Source organism: Pipistrellus kuhlii, unplaced genomic scaffold (assembly GCF_014108245.1).
Source record: "Pipistrellus kuhlii isolate mPipKuh1 unplaced genomic scaffold, mPipKuh1.p scaffold_m20_p_17, whole genome shotgun sequence".
Taxonomy (NCBI): Eukaryota; Metazoa; Chordata; class Mammalia; order Chiroptera; family Vespertilionidae; genus Pipistrellus; species Pipistrellus kuhlii.
This window is the reverse complement of record NW_023425482.1, coordinates 15,326,245-15,346,495: the sequence shown is the minus strand read 5'-3', so window position 1 is coordinate 15,346,495 and position 20,251 is coordinate 15,326,245. Positions and strand designations below refer to the sequence as shown.

At 43.2% G+C, this 20,251-nt stretch overlaps 1 protein-coding gene across 5 annotated transcripts in view; it reads right to left on the bottom strand.

Annotated features, from left to right (window-relative positions):
• ADAT1 (adenosine deaminase tRNA specific 1) overlaps window positions 1-20,251 on the bottom strand; it is a 26,309-nt gene extending 6,058 nt beyond the window's left edge. For 3 of the 5 annotated variants that reach the window (XR_006741851.1, XM_045582671.1, XM_036441076.2), the window contains exons 1-9: window positions 20,083-20,224; window positions 16,431-16,620; window positions 16,099-16,167; window positions 15,133-15,187; window positions 14,481-14,611; window positions 9,231-9,849; window positions 8,437-8,582; window positions 7,830-7,929; window positions 416-502 (exon numbers count right to left, since the gene is read on the bottom strand). Coding sequence is in view for 4 of the 5 variants with exons in the window: in XM_045582671.1 (XP_045438627.1) it covers window positions 416-502; window positions 7,830-7,929; window positions 8,437-8,582; window positions 9,231-9,849; window positions 14,481-14,611; window positions 15,133-15,187; window positions 16,099-16,167; window positions 16,431-16,599 (1,376 nt within the window). In the remaining variant the exon portion in view is untranslated. Of the gene's footprint in view, window positions 1-415; window positions 503-7,829; window positions 7,930-8,436; window positions 8,583-9,230; window positions 9,850-14,480; window positions 14,612-15,132; window positions 15,188-16,098; window positions 16,168-16,430; window positions 16,621-20,082 lie in introns of those variants that run through there. The other 2 variants (XM_036441077.2, XM_036441080.2) reach the window with 2 other exon arrangements.

Genomic DNA, 20,251 nt, shown 5'->3' with positions numbered 1-20,251 from the left:
TAACTATCTTGCTTTTCTGAACTCTGTCACTTGTGCTGGTGAATTACTGAACATGAGTGGGAACCCCTGGGTCAGAAGTATGAGTGCCTTGCGCCCCCCGAGCTTGTGGCTAGAATCTGAAGTGAGGGCAGTTTGTGAGGACTGTGCCCTTATCCTGTGAAGTTTTGCCTGACTCTAGGTAGTTATTGTCTAATAACTGAAAAGGTTTGTACCACAAACCACCCATCCTCCACCCTCAGATCATACACCTATCTACAAGCAGGGCCATGGGAACGGGATGGAAGAGCATGTGGTCAATGATAAGCACCCACTGGCTATGGAAACACCACTCCTTCTAAAGCTTCCTGCTACTCATGAGCCTAAATGAAACCAGAAGCCTTCCTAAATATGAAAAAACACGGGTCCATAGTGTTACCTGAGGGAGTCTGGCCACTTGTCCTCTGAAATACTGCTTAGCAGCTCCTGGAATGATCTAAAGAGTTCCACTTTGCTGATTCGAGATCTGTTTGGAAGAAGACAAAAGGATTTATTACATGTTTGCTATGTACCAGATTCCTATCAAAGATGTGAGGCTTCATGTGGTATTTAAGTTTGCATGTGCCAGAGCGCCGTTCACCTATACTGGCAAGGAGAAAATCTACACCTGAGGCTTTGATTAGGTTGAGGCACAAAAATGAATCTCATCTTTAGAAATGTCACCAGCAGTGAAATCATCAAGGGACGGGTTCAAATGGGGTAAAGGCAGAGGTGAAATAACCAAACTCCCCCCAGAATACCTATCAGCCACCTTGGCTACCTCCTTTCAAGGGCGCTGGCCCTTTGGGTAACACTTTACAAGAAATTAAAAGCTTTTGTTTCAGGACCTTGTGTGCTGCTCCGGTATGAAGCCCACTTGGATGAGCCATCTGAGGCAGAATCTCCAGACTCTCCCTCTGGACACACGAGCCATTGCAGGCCAACCCGCTGCTTCTGACACCGAGCCTCACGGAGGTCTTCATGAGGATCAGTGAAGGAGGTGAGTGTGCCACCTCCTCACCAGCTCCCCTGGGCTTCTTGGTTCGGCCCACCCACGTCGGTGCGTCCTAGACTGCGTGTACCTCCTTCCTTTCCCTCATAAATACAATTCACGAGCTGATTTAGAAGTAGGGAACTGTTGTGTGGGCCACAGTGTGTGTCATACCTGCACACCGTATCCTTCACTGTTTGCACACATGGCACCATCAGCTTGGACACAGTGGCCATATTGGTACATAAGACGCAGGGGATTGTACAATCTGTCAGGAACTCCCTCACCTGGCTGGGCCCTGGCCTCCTGAGAAGAATCACTGCCTAAACCAGAACCGTGAGCCCTCACAGGCTGCTTTCTCTGGGCCTGAATTGTGGGAAATGGCTATTGGCACTCAGGAATATAAAGCTGCTTTAATGTTTAAAAAACACCCAAAGCCAAAAAATAATGGAACCCATCTCATTAACAGATTAGAGGAGAAAAGTAATATAACTATGAGGAAAATGTATGCAGAAAAAGCATCTGATAGAATTCAACATCCATCAAATGATGTAAAACCTTTTACAAATGAGAACTAAGAAAGGTATTGAAATTCAGGTAGCGTATCTATAACAACCTACAGCAAATATATGTCCTTAAATCAGGAATAAGACAAGAGTACTTGTCATCACTGCTTTTATCCAACATTATACAGAAGGTTCTGGACTATTAAGACAAATAAAAGGAATAAAGATTGAAAAGCAAAAACTAGCTCTAGTTGGTTTGGCTCAGTGGATAGAACACCGGTCTGTAGACTGAAGGGTCCCACATTTGATTCCAGTCAAGGGCACGTGCCCGGGCTCTGTCCCCAGTAGAGGGTGTGTAGGAGGCAGTCGATCAATGGTTCTCTCACATCACTGATGTTTCTATCTCTCTCTCCCTTCCTCTCTGAAATAAATAAGAATAGATATATAAGAAAAGCAAAAACCAAAGCCATTATTTGCAGATGAGTGTGATGTTGTCAGTTCTAGCCAGCACAAAAAAAAATGAAGGGAATGGAGGATTAGAAAGGAAATGCTACTTACAAAAGATTATCTATATTAAAAAATTCCAGACCCTGGGCAATGGAAAGATATGTACACATATAATACCTTAATAATAATAAAAAAATTCTAGACCCTGGCCGGGTAGCTCAGTTGGTTAGAACATCGTCCTGATACACCAAGATTTGGGGTTCAATCTCCAGTCAGGGCACATATAAGAGGCAACCCATAAGTTCATCACTAAGTGGAACAACAAATCAATGTTTCTTTTATTCTCTCTAAAAATCAATAAAAATAAAAATTTTAAAAATTCCAAAGGAATTCTTAAATAAAATAATAGGATAATACGTATTAGCAGAAGTTGCTGGATACAAACACTGATTGTAGCTGAGAGAAACAAAAATTTGATTTCAACAACATTGCCCAGAAAATGAAATAAAAAGAACTTACATCTATTGTACCCAACCTCTAAGGGGGTGATTCGTGTCTCCTGGAACCCATGCCTCTGTGCAATCCCCTCCCACACTGAAGGGGACTGACCTGTATAGCCATTAGGAGGTTGCAGGTGCAGGGTGACTTCTGGGGTTAGGCCATAAAAGACTCTGTGGCTCCTGCCCTGTTCTCTTGAGTCACTTGTTCTGGGGGACCTCAGCCACCATGTTGTAAAGAGGAACATGGTAGGTAGCCTTATGGAGAGAGCCACATCGTGAGGAACTGAGGCCTCCTGAGACAGCCAGCACTGACCTGACAGCCACATGAGTGAGCCATTTTGGAATTGGAACCTCTAACCACATTCAAGCCTTTAGATGACTGCCACCCCAGCTGACATACTGGACTGCACAACCTTGTGAGTCACTGAACCAGAATTATCCAGCTAAGCTCCTCCCAAATTCCTGACCCACAGAAATAGGAAATAATAAGTGTTGATTGTTGCTTTAAGCCATTAAATTTTGGGGGGCAATTTGTTACACAGCAAGAGATAATTAATATAACATTCAAGGAAAAACTCATAAAATATGTGAGATTTTTTTTTTTGTTAATCCTCACACGAGGGTATTTTCCCCCCATTGATTTTCAGAGAGAGTGGAAGGGAGAGGAAGAGACAGAGAAAAAAAAAATGGATGTGAAAGAGACACATGGATTGGTTGCCTCCCACACGCTCCCTGACCAGGGCCAGGATCAAACCTGCAACCGAGGTATGTACCCTTGATCAGAATTGACCCTGGGACCCTTCAGTCGCCCGGCCAACACTGTAACCACTGAGCAAAACTGACTAGGGCAAAGATGTGAGATTTATATGAAGAAAATTAAATTTTACTGAAATATATATATATATATATATATATATATATATATATGAAGACTTAAGAAAGCTATACATACATATGTAATTTAAAAAACATATATTTTAAAATATATTTTTATTGATTTCAGGGGGGAAGGGAGCGGGAGAGAGAGACTGAAACATCTATGATGAGAACCACTGATTGGCTGCCTCCTGCATGCCCCTACTGGGAATTGAGCCTGCAACTCAAGCATGTGCCCTTGGCCATAATTGAACCCAGGACCCTTCAGTCCGCAGGCTGAAACTCTAGTCACTAAGCAAAACCAGCCAAGGCTTAAAAAATATTTTAAAATTAATTTTAGAGAGAGGAAGGGAGAGGGAGATGGGAGATAGGGAGAGAGAAAAACATCGATGTGAGAAACGTTGATTGGTTGCCTCCCCGCACACCCCTATCAGATCAAACCCACAACCTGGGTATGTTCCCTGACTGGGAATCATGCACCTTTTGGTGCACTGAATGATGCTCAACCAACTGAGCCAGGGCCCATAATTTTTTTTTTTTTTTAAGATTACACCTTCACATTGATATTTTCGATCTAGCACTAACCTTACTCTAACATACTTAGATATACATTTATTTTGTAATCCCTCAGTCTTTTCTTTTATAATCCAATGAGCTATATAATAATTCCCTGGGATGCTTGTTATCTGGACAGGGAGGAAAGAGAATTTTCCATTTTAGGGCAAAAGAATTTGCCTGTAAGAAGCAGGGTAAAAGTAAGCTTTACAAAAAATGAGAGTCCTATTAGCTCATTGTTGTTAAAAAAATAAACAAATGAAAACAAGAAGATTTAAATAAAATAGTTCCTTTAGTGTTGCACTAGTATATTGTCCCAGTCTGAGTTCCTATTTCCTAGAGTTCTAAAGAAGGTGGTGGCCTCTGGATGCCAGCACTCAGGAATGAGCAACGAGGAAACCTGCTTTCTTCCCAGCAGCTGCTGGTCTTTAGAATAAAACTTACTTTTTCACAAGTATTATGAAGCTTTATTTGACAAATGAAGGGGAAATCCATCTTAATTAACAAGATGTCTACTGCAAGCCCTGCACCATGTTAGAGGCATCCTCTCCTTCAATTTTCACAACGTTCCTGTGCAATACATACTCTTGGTTACCCCTGCTTCATTGCTGGGGAAACGGGAGCTCAGAGGCCAGACAAGTTCACACAACCAGGGAGAAAGGGAGCCAGGAAGTACAAAGCGCCTGCTTTTCCGACCAAATTCTTCCTCCCTGTGTGGAGTCTGCCTTCTCAGTGCAGAGAAACAATGTGTCAGAGACCTCAGGTCTTCTACTCCAATGTCCTCGTTTTAGAGATGAACACAGGGCAGGTGGCTTGTTCAAAGTCACCTGGATAACCAGAGACAGACCCAAGGTGGGAACGGAGACACCCCCAATCACACAGAAATCAATGACATGTTGGGAGAAGCTGGAGTACACTACCTTGGGAATTTAGAGAAAAGATGATCATTTTGAGCCAGAAGGCAGTGGTGGTTGAGCTGAATGTTTCAAGTAAAAGAGGGTGTGGATTCACAGTAAAGAAGAGCATTTTTAGACTTAAGCAAAGTAGCAAACCTAAACCACAGTCAGGTGGGTGGGGCCAGTAGGAGTTGCCGCTAGCCCCTCACCAAGACTCAGCAGGAAACATGTGGTTCCTGTGCTCTGATCACACATCCTTGGGCCCCAAAGAGGTGCTGACAATGGTGGCCTGAAGCCAAGGAAGTGGGGGGTGGAGGGAAGGGAGGGAACTCCAAAACTCTCTACCTACAACAGTTTTGTAAACATTGCTCAATTCAACATCCTAGGCCACCAGGGACAGGCCAAGTCTGCCATCTAGACCATTTAAAAGCTGGTTAATTGCTGTGAAGAATGAACCTTTTTTTTTTTTTTTAAAGTCTAATAAGATATAATTAGTAGTTGTTTGTGTTGATTCAGGCAAATAAACATGTCAAAAAAAAATCCACCTGTGAAGTTCAATTTCACAGCTCAACCCAGATTGTGGTGGAGAGGCCACTCCCCCACAACCCCTCCCACCCTGAGGCTGCTGCAGAGCACCTGTGGCTCAATAGGAGGAAAAAGCAGGGTAGATGAGACCAGCTGAGCATTTAGCACAAGAAGAACCGGTAAGATAGATATATGAATCTCCAAACACACAACAATAACTATCTCATGTCCATCAGCTCATAAGCTCTATACTTCAGCAAAAGCCAATTTGAAGACACAAAATCTTATTTTCAGGGTGCCCTTTTGCCAATACAATCACTAGGGAGCTTTATTATAAGTGATTCTTGGGTTCCAACTTTGACCTACTAAGCCAGAATCCTAGTGGAAAAGCCCAATTAAATATTCTTTTCAAAATCTCCCAGGGGGAAAGAACAGTGTTTCCAAAAAAATGGTGCTGGGACAACTGAATGCCAAAGAATGAAGTTGGTCCCTACCTCACACCTTATAGAAAGAGTAACTCAAAGTGGACTAATAAAAAGCATAAGAGCTAAACTATAAAACTATCAGAAGAAAACAGAGTAAATCTTTGTGACCTTGGATTAGGCAATGGTTTCTTAGACATGACACCAAATGCATAAAGAACCAAAGAAAAAAATAGATATCAAAATTTTAAATGTTTTAAACACTGTCAAAAGATGGGAAGACAACTGAGACCGGTTTGGCTCAGTGGATAGAGCGTTGGCCTGCGGACTGAAGAGTCCCAGGTTTGATTCCGGTCAAGGGCACATACCTTGGTTGTGGGCACAATCCCCAGTAGGGGGTGTGCAGGAGGCAGCTGATCGATGATTCTCTCTCATCGATGTTTCTAACTCTCTATCCCCCTCTCTTCTTCTCTGTAAAAAAATCAATAAAATATATATATTAAAAAAAAAAAGATGGGAAGACAGCCCACAGAATTGGAGAAAATATTTATAAAAGTGCATCTGATAAAGGACTAGTGACTAGAATATATAAAGAAATCTTACAACTCAAAAATAAAAGATAAATAAAACAATTTTTAAAAATGGGCTAAGGATCTGAATAGATGTTTCTTCAAAGAAGATATACAAATGGCTAATAAAGTACGTGAAAAGATACTTAAGCTCATTAGTTATCAGGGAAATGCAAATCAAAACCACAGTGAGATAGCACTTTACACACACTAGAATGGCTTTAATATAAAAGACAGACAATAACAAGTATTATAAATGATGTAGGATAACTGAAACTCATACATTGCTGGTGGAAGTTTTAAAATGGTGTAGCTGCCTGGCTGGTGTGGCTCAGTGGTTGAGCATCAACCTATGAACGAGGAGGTCATGGTTTGATTCCTGGTCAGGACACATGCAGACTCGATCCCCAGTGTGGGGTGTGCAGGAGGCAGCTGACAAATGATTCTCTCTCATCACTGATGTTTCTATCTCTCTCTCTCTTCCTCTCTGAAATCAATAAAATATATATACATATTTTTAAAAAATGGTGCAGCTGGTGTGGTTAACTAGTAGTAGTTGAGCATTGACCCAAGAACAAAGGATGGGGGGGAACTGATTCCTGATCAGAGCACATGCCCAGGGTTTGGGCTCAATCCCCAGAAAAGGGTGTGTAGGAGGCAGCCAATCAATGATGTTTTTCTCTCACTGATGTTTCTCTCTCTCTATCCTTTCCCTTCCTCTCTCTCTAATTAAAAAAGAAAAGAAAAAAAAGAAAAAGAAATTCAACTAAAATGGTATAGCTGTTTGGAAAATAGTTTGGCCGTACCATAAAAGTTAAATGTAAGGTTATCTTTTTTTTTTTTTTTAAAAAGATATTTTATTGATTTCTTAGAGAGAGGAAGGGAAAGGGATAGAGAGTTAGAAACACTGATGAGAGAGAAACATCAATCAGCTGCCTCCTGCACGCCCCCTCCTGAGGATGTGCCCGCAACCAAGGTACATGCCCTTGACCTTAATCAAACCTGGGACCCTTCAGTTTGCAGGCTGATGCTCTATCCACTGAGCCAAACCATTTAGGGCATGTAAGGTTATCTTAATACTCAGGAATTCCACTACTAGGTACACACAAGAGGACTGAAAGCATATGTCCACCCAAAATCTTGTTACAAATGTTCATAGCAGCATTTATTCATAACAGCCAAAAAGTGAAGCAAGCCAAATGTCCATCAATGGATGAGTAGATAAACAAAAGGTGATATAATCATACAATGGAGTATTATTTAGCCAAAAAAGAGAATGAAGAACTGATAAATGCTACAACATAGATGAACCTTGAAAAAATGCTAAGTGAATTAAGTTAGACATAAAATGATTATGATACTACTTATATGACACATCTAGAATAGATAAAGCTGTGGAGACAGAATGGAAATTAGGGCTTGCCAGAAATGGGGAGTGACCGTTAACGGATTTGGGTTTTCTTTTGGGGATGATGAGGTGTGGGATTTGTGGTGTGGTATACCGTCTCCTGTCCCAGGGTGCTGTACCTGGCCTGAAGGCTTCCGATCCCCTTCTTTGTTGTTCCCTGCGGAAAGCCGCTGGCAGTGACATCCAATGGCTGCTCAGGAACTGCACTCCAGCTGATGGCTGTGAAAAGATAAGATTCTAGAGTTAAAACTGTTCGTTTTTCTAATAACCCCAGAAGTGTTTTAATAAAAACGTCTCCCTGCTTCTGCAGACCCATGAGAGCTAGATATAACGTCAGGCACAGTGAAGGTCACTCTGATCCTTGGCTTCCAGAGTACAAGTGGTTCATAATTAATCCTCCTCCTCCTCCTCCTCATCGTAACAACTATCACTGAGCATTTATTATATGCTAAACACACAGTAAATGAATGAAACAGAATTTCTCATTTAATCCTCATAACAACCCTGATAAACAAATTATATTCTTATCTAAAGGTGAAGGAATGAGGCTGAAAGAGGATGATAAGTAGGTTGCCCAGGGTCACAGAGATTATGAACCCGTGTGGGTGTCTCCAAAGTCCACACTATTGACGGTTTGCATCCCCAGGCCGAGGATGCAGCCCGTCCCAAGCCACTCCATGGTCTGGGGACAAGCTGCTCCAGGGCAAGTGGAACCTGGTCCCTTACCTGCTCCACAAGGAACAAGCCGCCCTGGACTGCCAGCCCTTTTTGCCTGCACTGCACAGCGGCTCTGCTCAAACAGTAAATCCGACTGCTGTATTTTCACTTCCTGAACTCCAAAGCCTTTGGGTAAAGAGGAGACATTCTGACACCTAAACGTGACGGAAAATGCATTCAGTTCAGGCACGCTCCTTGAGAAAGAGAGTATCTGGGACTGTGGACCACATCACCACCCCTGTCTCGGTGAGAGGCAAAGGCCATTTGACACAGGCCTTCCCCTGGCCATGGCTTCATTCTGCCCTCAGTTACCACAGCATTCATGGGCTTTAGCTGCCTTCATTTACCTTTTTAAAAATTAACACTAATGTTTGAAGGTTTTTAAAAAAAATGTAACAGCAATATGTGTATACTGTAGAAAAATTAGAAAATGCAATAATTGCAAAGAAGAAAAAACTACCAATAATGTCACATCTCAGTGGTAATAAATATTAATAGCTTTGTGTATAACTTCTTACAATCTTTTTCTATATCATATGTCCTTTAAGACTAAAATGAACTTACTTTTATCTTCTAAATTGTTCTTTAAACATGTGCATCTTACCATATTAAATTTCCTCAGTAGAGTTAAAAAATTTTTTTTTTTAATTAAATTATTATCTGTGTACATATCTTACCTCAGTAGACATTTTAACACAAATCACTTGATGTATTGTTGGCCATTTTAGTGATTTCCTTTTCTTTTTAAAAAAATGATGACACACAACGCTAAATGTTTGAAGCCCCCCTCCCTGCCCTCTCACCTCCCAACCAGCGCTCTCTGCATGGCTTCCTGGCTGTACGGGCACTTCCCGATGACCACAGCCGACAGGTACACAGGCTGCTCCAGGAAGTGCATCAGCAGTGACCCCTGGCACCCGAGGACGTTCCACCGCGCCAACTTGTCGCTGCAGGACATGGAGCAAGTCCTGTCTCCGCGGCCGGGCTTCACGCGGAGCAGCCCTACGCGGTGATACGCAGCACCAGGCCTCCCCGGGTCCCCAGCTTCGCCAGGCACACACTTGGCTCCGGTCCTGTAAACATCCACCACTTTGGGACCCCTGGGGGCCATCCCAGGAACAGCGGCCGGCTCCTCTGAGGTGATGTTAGAGCTGCTGACACTCGGTAGGATTGGGCCACTTCCCTGATTGCCAAAACTCTGATGGTGAGCCACACCGTTGGTGACTTTTCTGTCAGGAGTTCCGGGCTCAAGCCTCATTTTTTTGGTCACGGGACCGTCTGGGTCTTCACAGTTCCTTTTATCTTCAGTAGCTTCCAGGTTACCACGGGCTTCCATTGGTGGGTTTTGGGCCCAATCTCTACTGACAGGATGGCAAGGCTGATCTTCAAACTCGAGCATTGGAATGATGGAGGCATCCCCACCTACAGGAGAAGAAACACCTTAAACCAGTGGTTCCCAAAGTGCCGCTAAGCCACAGCAGCATAGCTTAGGAACTTGTTAGAAATACAAATTCGTGGGACCCACAGAAACTCTGGAGGTGTATCCAGCAGTCTGTACATTAATAAACTCTCCAGATGATTCGGATGCAAACTCAAGTTTGAGAACCACTATTTTAAACAAAGCTTAATATTAGTCTCCCAGCTGACCTGAGATGAATTAAGAATAGTTGCCCAAATTTGCTTAATACTAATCCTTTTGTTGAAGACCCTGACCTCTGCTAGACTCAGCCAATTATAATCTCTGGAAGGGAGGGGTCTGGAAAACTATTTTAACAAAGATCCCAGGGAACTCTTATCACAGGAAGTTTGAAAACACTAGTGTTAATATATATTTTTATTGATTTCAAAGAGGAAGGGAGAGGGAGAGAGAAACATCAATGGGGAGAGAGAATCATTGATTGGCTGCCTCCTGCATGACCCCTACTGGGGATCGAGCCCACAACCCAGGCATGTGCCCTTGACCAGAATCAAACCTGGGAGTCCCCTCAGTCTTACGGCCGATGCTCTATCCACTAAGCCAAACCAGTTAGGGCAACACTAGTTTTAGACCAGAAGTTTTCAACCTCCACATTACTGACATTTTGGGTCAGATAATTCTATGCTGCAAGGTCTGTTCTGTACATTATAGGATATTTAGCAACCTCCCAGGTCTCCACTTATTAGAGTTCCCTAGTCTGACTATCAAAAATGTCTCCGATGTTGCTAAATGTCTCCTGGGGAACAAAATAGTCCTACGCTGAGAACCACTTGTTTAGAATGAGCAGTTTCCCAAGTGCATTTTGTGGAATGTTATCCCACAAGATGTCCTGGAAAACAAGTGGGTGGCTGATTTCATGGTTAAATAAGTTTGGCAAATAATGCTTACAATTTCCCCATCTTGGAGATGTATGTGAATATCCTCGGAGTAAAAACTCTACAGTAAATTATACAGCTGGTATTCCCCTATACTTGTTTAGGGATTTCTGACCTACTCTGCGTTTACAGGGAATAGAAAAGAAACAAAAACAGGTTAGTAAAGAGCACTCCGAGAGATGCAAATCAAAACGACAATGTGGTACCATCTCACACCTGTCAGAATGGCTATCATCAACAAATCAACAAATGACAAGTGCTGGCAAGGATGTGGAGAAAAAGGAACCCTCATGCAATGCTGGTGGGAATGCAGACTGGTGCAGCCACTGTGGAGAATAGTATGGAGTTTCCTCAAAAAACTGAAAATGAACTCCCATTTGACCCAGTAATCCCACTCCTAGGAATATATCCTAAGAAACTAGAAACACCAATCAGAAAGGATATATGCACCCCTATGTTCATAGCAGCACAATTCACCATAGCTAAGATTTGGAAACAGCCTAAATGCCCATCAGCAGGTGAGTGGATTAAAAAACTGTGGTGCATCTACACAATGGAATACTACGCTGTGGTAAAAAAGAAGGAATTCTCACCATTTGCAACAGCATAGATAGAATTGGAGAGCATTATGCTAAGCGAAATAAGCCAGTCGGAGAAAGATAAATATCACATGCTCTCACTCATTTATGGAACATAATAAACAACATAAACTGATGAACAAAAACAGATTCAGAGACAGAGACACATTGATCAGACTGTCAAACCTCAGAGGGAAGGTAGGGGAGGATGGAGATAAGGTAGAGAGATCAACCAAAGGACTTGAATGCATGCATATAAGCCTGACCAATGGATACAGACACAGGTGAGGGGGAGTAATGGGGGATAAGGACACATATGTAATACCTTAATCAATAAAGGAAAAAAAAGCACTGCTTTTGAGAAGGGAGCTATTTCTTCAAACACTAACCTAATGTGGTGCTTTTCTAAAGCGTGTGAGTAATACATCTGTAGCTTTAAAACCCAAGAGTGGGAAAGGCAAGAGATGCATTAGTGGGCGTGCTGCCAGAGAGGCTGGCTGGCAGATTTCCAGAGACCTCATAAGGTGACAGTGACTTTGGAGAATTTATCAGGGCTCACCTCCCACTCTGCAGGCGCAGAGATTTGATCTTGACAGATGGCTGCACTCGAGAGGCTGACTCATGCTAATAAAACTCACAAAAAAAGAGTCTGAAGTAACTAACCCATGCACCAAATTATCAATTAATAATGAGGAACAAGTGCCAAGACAGCCAAATAGTCACATTCTTTAGGTAGTGTTCTTTCTTTCAGACAAACCAGGGGTGGGCATCACATTAAAATTTTTTTTTTTAGAGCTCTCCCTCCAGGGAACATGCAGGCAGCTTCCCCGACCCCCTATCTACAGCCCATTAACTCCTGAGCCGTTTCTTCTACTGTTCACTTCTACCTCTGTGACTTACTAAACAAATTTTCTCTTATATTTTTGGGTAAAAAATATTTTTTAAATGAGCTAGGGAGTTAGATTAATGGCTCTAGATTTTTATTTCACAGACCAGTAAAATTTCCAAAAGATTTTAAGATTAACAGAAGGCAATCAACTTTTTATCCCATCAAGTAAGGTCTTTTAAGAATCCTAATTACTGCTATTTTAAAAAGATTAAAATCTTATAACCTTTAATTGAAAGAGATTAGCTTTTAAAAAACCTCACTAAATAGTCCTGATTTTTCTCATAGATCAATACACTCACAGAGCAGTACCAATCAATGCGGACATTGATTTATGTCATTTGATTAGGTGCTTGATGCCCAGATGCATCTGATTCTCTACTAGAATCAGCCAGACCCTGGCTACTCAAAGTGTGGTCCACAGGCCAACACCACTGGCATCAACCGTGAGTTGATTAGAAATGTAGAGCCTCAGGCTCCACCCCAGAATTTAAATCTGCATTTTAGCACGATCCCTGGGTGATTCGTATGCATATTACAGTTTGAGAGACACTGAGTTAGGAAACATCCTTTGGTCCTACGACCAGAGCAACCACTGTAAAGAACAGCATGGATGAGCCCTATGATTTTTCTGGCCTTTGACTCTTAACTCTTTTTCTTTCTTTTTTTTTTTTTTTAAATATATATTTTATTGATTTTTTTTACAGAGAGGAAGAAAGAGGGATAGAGAGTTAGAAACATCGATGAGAGAGAGTCATCGATCAGCGGCCTCCTGCACACCCCCTACTGGGGATATGCCCGCAACCAATGTACATGCCCTTGACCAGAATCGAACCCGGGACCTTTCAGTCCCCAAGCCGACGCTCTATCCATTGAGCCAAACCAGTCTTGGCTTAACTAACTCTTTTTCAATAGACTCATTCTTTCTTTTTCTTTTTTTAATTAAAAAAATATTTTTTTAAATTAAGATATATATATTCAATATATATATATATATATATTTTTTTTTTTTTTAAATATATTTTATTGATTTTTCACAGAGAGGAAGGGAGAGAGATAGAGAGATAGAAACGTAGATGAGAGAGAAACATCGACCAGCTGCCTCTTGCACACCTCCCACCGGGGATGTGCCCACAACCAAAGCACATGTCCCTGACCGGAATCAAACTTGGGACCTTTCAGTCTGCAGACCAACGCTCTACCACTGAGCCAAACTGATTTTGGCTTAAACTATATTTTTTATTTGAGTTATGATCAAGTCTTCACAGCTATTCTGTCTCTTAAGAGTGATTACCTATCTTTGCTCTAATTACATGTTACTCTTTTTTTTAAAAAAATATATATTTTATTGATTTTTTACAGAGAGGAAGGGAGAGAGATAGAGAGCTAGAAATGTCGATGAGAGAGAAACATCGACCAGCTGCCTCTTGCACACCCCCTACCGGGGATGTGCCCGCAACCAAGGTACATGCCCTTGACCGGAATCGAACCCGGGACCTTTCAGTCCGCAGACCGATGCTCTACCACTGAGCCAAACCGGTTTTGGCTACATGTGTTACTCTTAAAGTTTAATACACAGAGAATAATCTTACATCCTTATTTCAAAGATTTTACAGTGAGGACAGTCATCCCTGAGTTGTTGCCTACCAAGGACAGAAATTATTCTTAATTTTCAAGACAAAAACCAATAGAAATGACTCTCTGTAGGCCAGGTCTGGTCTTCCTGTCTAATGCAACCACAGCACCTGTAACTCACCAAAAATTACCTTAACTAACCATAATTGTCAACATTCCCTGAAAGACTATGAGAGTAAGCAAGGGGCTAGTCTTACTCACTGCCCCAGTGTGTCATACTGTCCCTGACAAATAGCAGAAAATATCTGTTTAATGCGTGAATGAATGAATGAGGTCAGTGAATGAATGAAATAAGTTTATACTTCTAAGCCTTACTGTTGGTTTCAGACCTGGTGGGGTTTTGGCTTTAGGTTCCCCAGTCCTGATGAGAAACTGAGAAGTGAGTCCCCCTGTCTGAATACCCCTACCCTCTCTTCTACCTTTTCTTGGCAGAGAAATGGTGAGGCACAATGGCCTGTTCACAAAAAGGCATCGCTGTTGTTTATAGCTACACTTCAGCCACAAGTGTTTTGTTTTGTTTTCTGAGAAACATATCTGTGGATAAGACAAACTATAAGGAAGTAAACAATGCAACATTAATCCAAAGGCCTAACTATACTCACAGGGCGTATGGCTGGAGAAAAATAAGAACGAAAGGCCTGGTCGGAGTTTCCACAGTCCTCTCTGAGTCCCTGGGATAAAGATGCTGCCCTCCTTCAGGGTGGCCGCCAAGTGAAGTTGATGGAGGAGGTACCTAATGGATGCAGGATGATATCAGAAAGAATACCAATCTCTGTAGTAAAGGGGAAGACTTGCTGAGTAATTACTAAGAAAGATCTACTAATGACCAATGGAACTGATAGTTATTTGGAATTATGAGAAATCTAGACCAGTGATTCTCAAAGTGTGGTCCTTGAACTGGCTGCATAAGCATCATCTGGAAATTGTTAGAAATGTCTAAAAAAAAAAAAAAAAAAAAAAAGGAAAAGGAAAAGAAAAAAGAAAGAAAGAAAAGAAATGAAAGAAATGCAACTTCTCAGGCTCCACTTTTGACCTGCTGAATCTCTGGGGGTGGGGCCAGCAATCAGGATTTTAACAAACCCCTTAGGTGATTCTGATGTACACTCAAGCATGAGACCCACTGTATAGGCCAGTGTTAGTCAAAGTTTAGTTCACAGGCTAGATAACATAATCTGTTTTTCTGGGAGCTTATTAGAAATGCAAATTCTGGGGCCAACCCAGGCTAAATCAGACTCTCTGGAGATGTGACTTTACCTTTGGAAACTCCTCCTGGCTATGACCTCAGCATGGCTATCATTGAGGATATCTCCTGTGGCAAAGACAGGACACTAGTGAAGACACAGGAGCCTGGAGACGCCCTGATTCCTGGCAGCAAACACAGCAGTTTCCCCCAGCACCCAGGACGGCCTGTAGCTCCTGGAGGGCTTTGCCAGAAAACATCACAATCATTAACGGCAATGCACTTACTGCAGGTTTCCTTAACTCGGCACTATTGACATTTTGGACCAGGAAATTCTTTGTTGTGGAGGTCTGTCCAGCATTCCTGGCAAGCTAGTAGCACACTCCCCTCTCCCAGATGACAACCAAAAATGTCTCCAGACATTGCCAAATGTCCCATGGGGGCAAAATCTCCCCTAGCTGAGAACTACTGATTTACAGGGAAATGTTTATCTGGAGGACAGGGGTGCAGATCTTGTGTGCCCTGGTGTCATACTTAGGCTCATGCTGATACATTTCCATGGGATTCAATCCATAGTGGTCCTTGAACAACTTCCTCATATACAGGAGGCAAAGCTAGGAGAATGGGCAAAGGAAACTCGAGGAGGCCTCTGCTAACTGGAAGCAGAAGATAAAGATGCCAGATCTCCAATCAATTCCCATATTCTTTTTGGTGCCAAAGTCTAAGTCAAGTTGCTTTCTGGATTTTCAGAGATACTGAAAATTAGCCAAGCCCATGGAACTTCTGTTTGAGCATGAAAATACTGGCCAACTTTCAATCCACTCAGAAGGCGTACTCGTGGCAGCCTTTGCTTCCACTGGTTATTCCCATTCTTTGAATGAGTTCTGTCCTTCCAACTGGAGCCAGTGACAGACAGCGGGAACTGAAATGTCAGCCATCTCAGTAATATGACCCCTTGGCCCTGGAGAGGAAAGTGCAAACATGGACACCATTTCCAAAGCTCCCTAGACAGGCAATGTGTAGACCCAACGTGGGCTTACCGCTCTTCCTCATTTTGGACTGGCCTATGCATTTTGTTCCTGTTCCCATTGAGACAACTTCCTTTGTCACTGAGGGGAGAGAAGACGAGTTAATAGTGAGCTTTTAGAATTGGAATAGTCCCCAGGCCTTGGGTTTAATAAGTCTGCACACTCCTCAGCATTCCCATAGGCTGACCCATCTAGGACTGCGGTTCCAGCAAGGCCATTTCCCACTGCTTGAAGTACTGTGCCACCTGGCGGAGAGCAAGGGAACATGTCCAATTGTGTAGAGCTGTGTAGCATTCCACCATCTCTGACAAAAAGAGGGAGAGTTTCAAGGAGAAATGTCTCACCTTGGACCTGTTTGTCAGGGCAGTCACGGGCTTGGCCAGCTACAAGCTGTATCTTCACCACGGCTGCCAGTAACGTCCATTCCCGGTTGGGCTCAGGCTTCCCCTGCTTGGGCAGCCTGCTCCCATAGTGCTCGTAACACAGGCGCGCAATCTCATCTGGGGTCCACATGGCTGAGCTGGTGCTGAGAGCCTGACCAAAAATCACAACCATCCTAAATGCACAAGGCTACACCCTCGCACCAGAATATTTCAACAGGCTTTCCGGTGTAGCTCAACCTGTGTTCACACTGAGGTTTCTTTATCTGAAACCCTACGGGTCATTTTCTCCCACTTCCTTGCCCATTTTCATCTTTAAGGAAAGATCAAAGAAATCCCCAATCCTACCAACCCCAGAAGGCAACTATTTCTTCAAGCTGTTTTTAAAAAATATATATTTTTATTGATTTCAGAAAAGAAGAGAGAGGGGGAGAGATAGAAACATCAATGAGAGAGAATCACTGATTGGCTGCCTCCTGCATGCCCCACACTGGGGATTAAGCCGGCAACCTAGACATGTGCCCTTTACCCGAATCAAACCAGAGACCCTTTGGTTCCTAGGCTAATGCTCTAGCCACTGAGCCAAACCAGTCAGGGCCAAGCTGTTTTTTATCCTCGCTTTCAGGTATTTTATTTTTGTCTCCTTTACCCCCATCCCCCAAATTAGTTCTCTTTTTGAAAAAATATATTTTTATTGATTTCAGAGAAAAAGGGAGAGAAAGAGATAGAAACATCAATGATGAGAGAGAATAATTGATTGGCTGCCTCCTGCACACCCCTCACTGGGGATTGAGCCTCTGACCAGAACTGAACCTGTGACCTTCAGCCTGCAGGATGACACTCTATCTACCAAGACAAACTGGCTAGGGTGCAAATTGGTTCTGTACTTCCCTCCAGTAAATCTCTACTGATGCCCCTCTCAGGAAAGCAACCTAATTTCTCCTATAACGTTTTATGATGCAGAGTGAAGTGACAGAGCCCAGTAGCTTCTCATTAGTCAAGTGTTCTCATAGGAATTGTGAAAAGTGTGGGTTCTAGTCACCATTTCCGGATTCTAATGATAGCTTTGCCTATATTAACCGTGTGGAACTGGGTAGATTGCTTAATCTGTGTCTGTTTCTTCATCCATTAAAATAATATAGTCAAATTTAATCCAAGGGGTTATTGTGAGGATTAAGTATCTATAAAAAGTAACTGCTATAATATTGAGGGTAATTAGTGTCAACTGTAATTAGTATTAGTAAAAAGAACCTTTGATTTTGAGGAAAACCAAATCTGGAGGAACCTTTGGATGTGAAGGGAAGAAGGGCCACATCCTAAACCTGACAAGCTCAGGGAAGGCCTATATGGTAAGCTTTCCAAACTCAGAGACCAAAAGTAACTACATAGGTGACTTGAATATAAAACTTGCTAACAAAAAGCAAGTTATGGTGGGTAGTCATGTCCTAGGCCTGTAGATTCCTTAACAAAGGTCAGTCTTTACCTTAAGTGAACCTATTGTCTTTCCGCATCGAAAAAAACACACTTTTGAAATACCAGAGTGTTCTCCTTTTCCAGACTCCTGAGAGCACAACGACCACCAGAGCAAGAGACCAGAGAAGCCCTCATTGTCATCTTGTTCCCCACATACCACCTTCTATCTACAATCTATAATAATAAAAGGGTAATATGCTAATTAGACCAGATGTCTTCCGGACATCCTTCCTCACGAAGCCAGGGCTGGAGGGAAGCCAGTCCGGGTCCTTGGTGCCTGTGGGTGGCTGGAAGAGGGAAGCAGCCCAGGACTGGGTGCTGGAGAGAAGCCGGTGCTGGCCGGGGGGGGGGGAGAGGAAGGCCTACTTTTGCATGAATTTTCATGCATCAGGCCTCTAGTCTATAATAATAAAAGTGTAACATACTAATTAGACCGGACATCCTTCTGGATCACCTTCTGGATGAAGCCCGGGCTTCGAGGAAAGGCCAGGTCCCGGTGCCTGCTGGTGGCCGGAGGAAAGCCGGGGTCCCGGATGCCAGAGGGAGTGCGGTGCTGGCAGCTGGGTGAAGGAAGGCCTTCTCTTGCAGGAATTTCCTGCATCAGGCCTCTAGTGTGCTATAAATGTTGATGATTGACTATCCTGTATGTACCAATGTAAAACATCTATGTGTTTCTCTCTTGGGCCTTTTTATCCAGTCCCGCAGATGTCCCTGCTGTGCTTTCTCCAGCTCCCTTAATCTACATGGGTTTCATGTATCCCTCCTACGCCTCCTTTTATTCTAATACATAAAATAAGTTGCAAAACTGCCATTCTCTAAAGTATTTTCTCAGTCCATCAAGATTCTGCTTCCTGGCATTTGTCAGTTTGGTTCAAATACACACATAAAATTATAGGTTTGGACCGTTCTTACCTCTACAAAGCTTATATCGAAATACTAAGGACAACCAATCACAGCCAATTAGGGTTTAAGCTATAGCCAATCAAATAATTTCCCTTCTTGCTTATGCACTTTCTCTTTCTCCTAGCTCCTTTCTCCAGAGTGCTCCAAACCACTTCCGGTTAATATTGCTCAAATAAACTTTTAAAATCATTTCACATGCCTATCTACTTAGCAGTTCAGATGTGCGGGCCTGTTACTGCAATAATTGGTCATAGAAAATCAGATCAGAGTGATTTAAAAACAAGAACCTGGCAGAAACATATAATTGTGACTTTAAAGTCAGAAAACCAACATTAAGTCTTGCATCTACTGGAGCAAAAGAAAAGTATGGGAGACCCTAAAACCTTCCATTTGGATTTCCCTCTCATTTCTAGGGGGAAGGGATGCGGCTGCTATCACAGGGCAATATATTTTATGAAGGCAGATACTCAGAGAAACAGCCTGCAATTAAACCGGAGATACAACACACCAAGAGCTACTAACAGCAAGGAAGGCAGAACTTGCTGTAAGAAGCATTGATGCCTAAGATGAAGCAGCCCAGAACGGTCTATCACCTCTTTAACCTATGTGAGTCTGGATGAGCCTGCACAACAGATGAAGAAATGTATGTATATATGTATGTATGTGTGTGTATATATATATATATATATATATATATATATATATATATATATATATATACTGGGTCCACTAAAATTCAAACCCACTCTCTCCCAGATCTTGAACAGCTTCTTCCTGTGCAACAATATAACTCAGTTAAACAGGTTATTATTATTATTATTTTTTGGCCCGCAAGACCAAGACCGCTTGCTATGACAGTTGCAAAGAGCTCATGAACACGCTACCTTTTGAAGTAAAAGTTAAGGCAGGTCGGCTGCCAGCGGAGTGAAGGGTTTGGCGACGTGGGAAGGACGGTGAGCCACTCCCCCCATAAACTCGGCAGCGGACCCTCCTCTCCAGAGGCCTGGGCTGGGGCCCATTAGTCCAGTTACCCCCGACACCCAAGGTGACAAGGGGGTCCCCAGACACGGGAAGCAGGGATGGCGGGCGGGCCTACCTCCGCGGGTTATGGTTATGCGGGGCACAATCCCCGCGCCCGCCCGCAGCCGGAGCTCGGACACGCGGCGCCCACGGGCACTGCCGAGCCAGGAGCAGCACTTTTTGCCACGTTAGCGCGCACCGGGGGTGGCACGGTCCTCACCTCTTCCCACACAATATGGCCTCGGAGAAGCCGGGCCGAGGGCACCTCCCCGGGAGGCCAAGATCCCCAGCTCGTTCGCGTGCCCGCGGTGGAGGAAACCCACCGTCTCACCGCCGCTCCCCGCCCCCCTTCAAGACACGCGCCCTCGAGGGAACGAGCGGAACCGCGC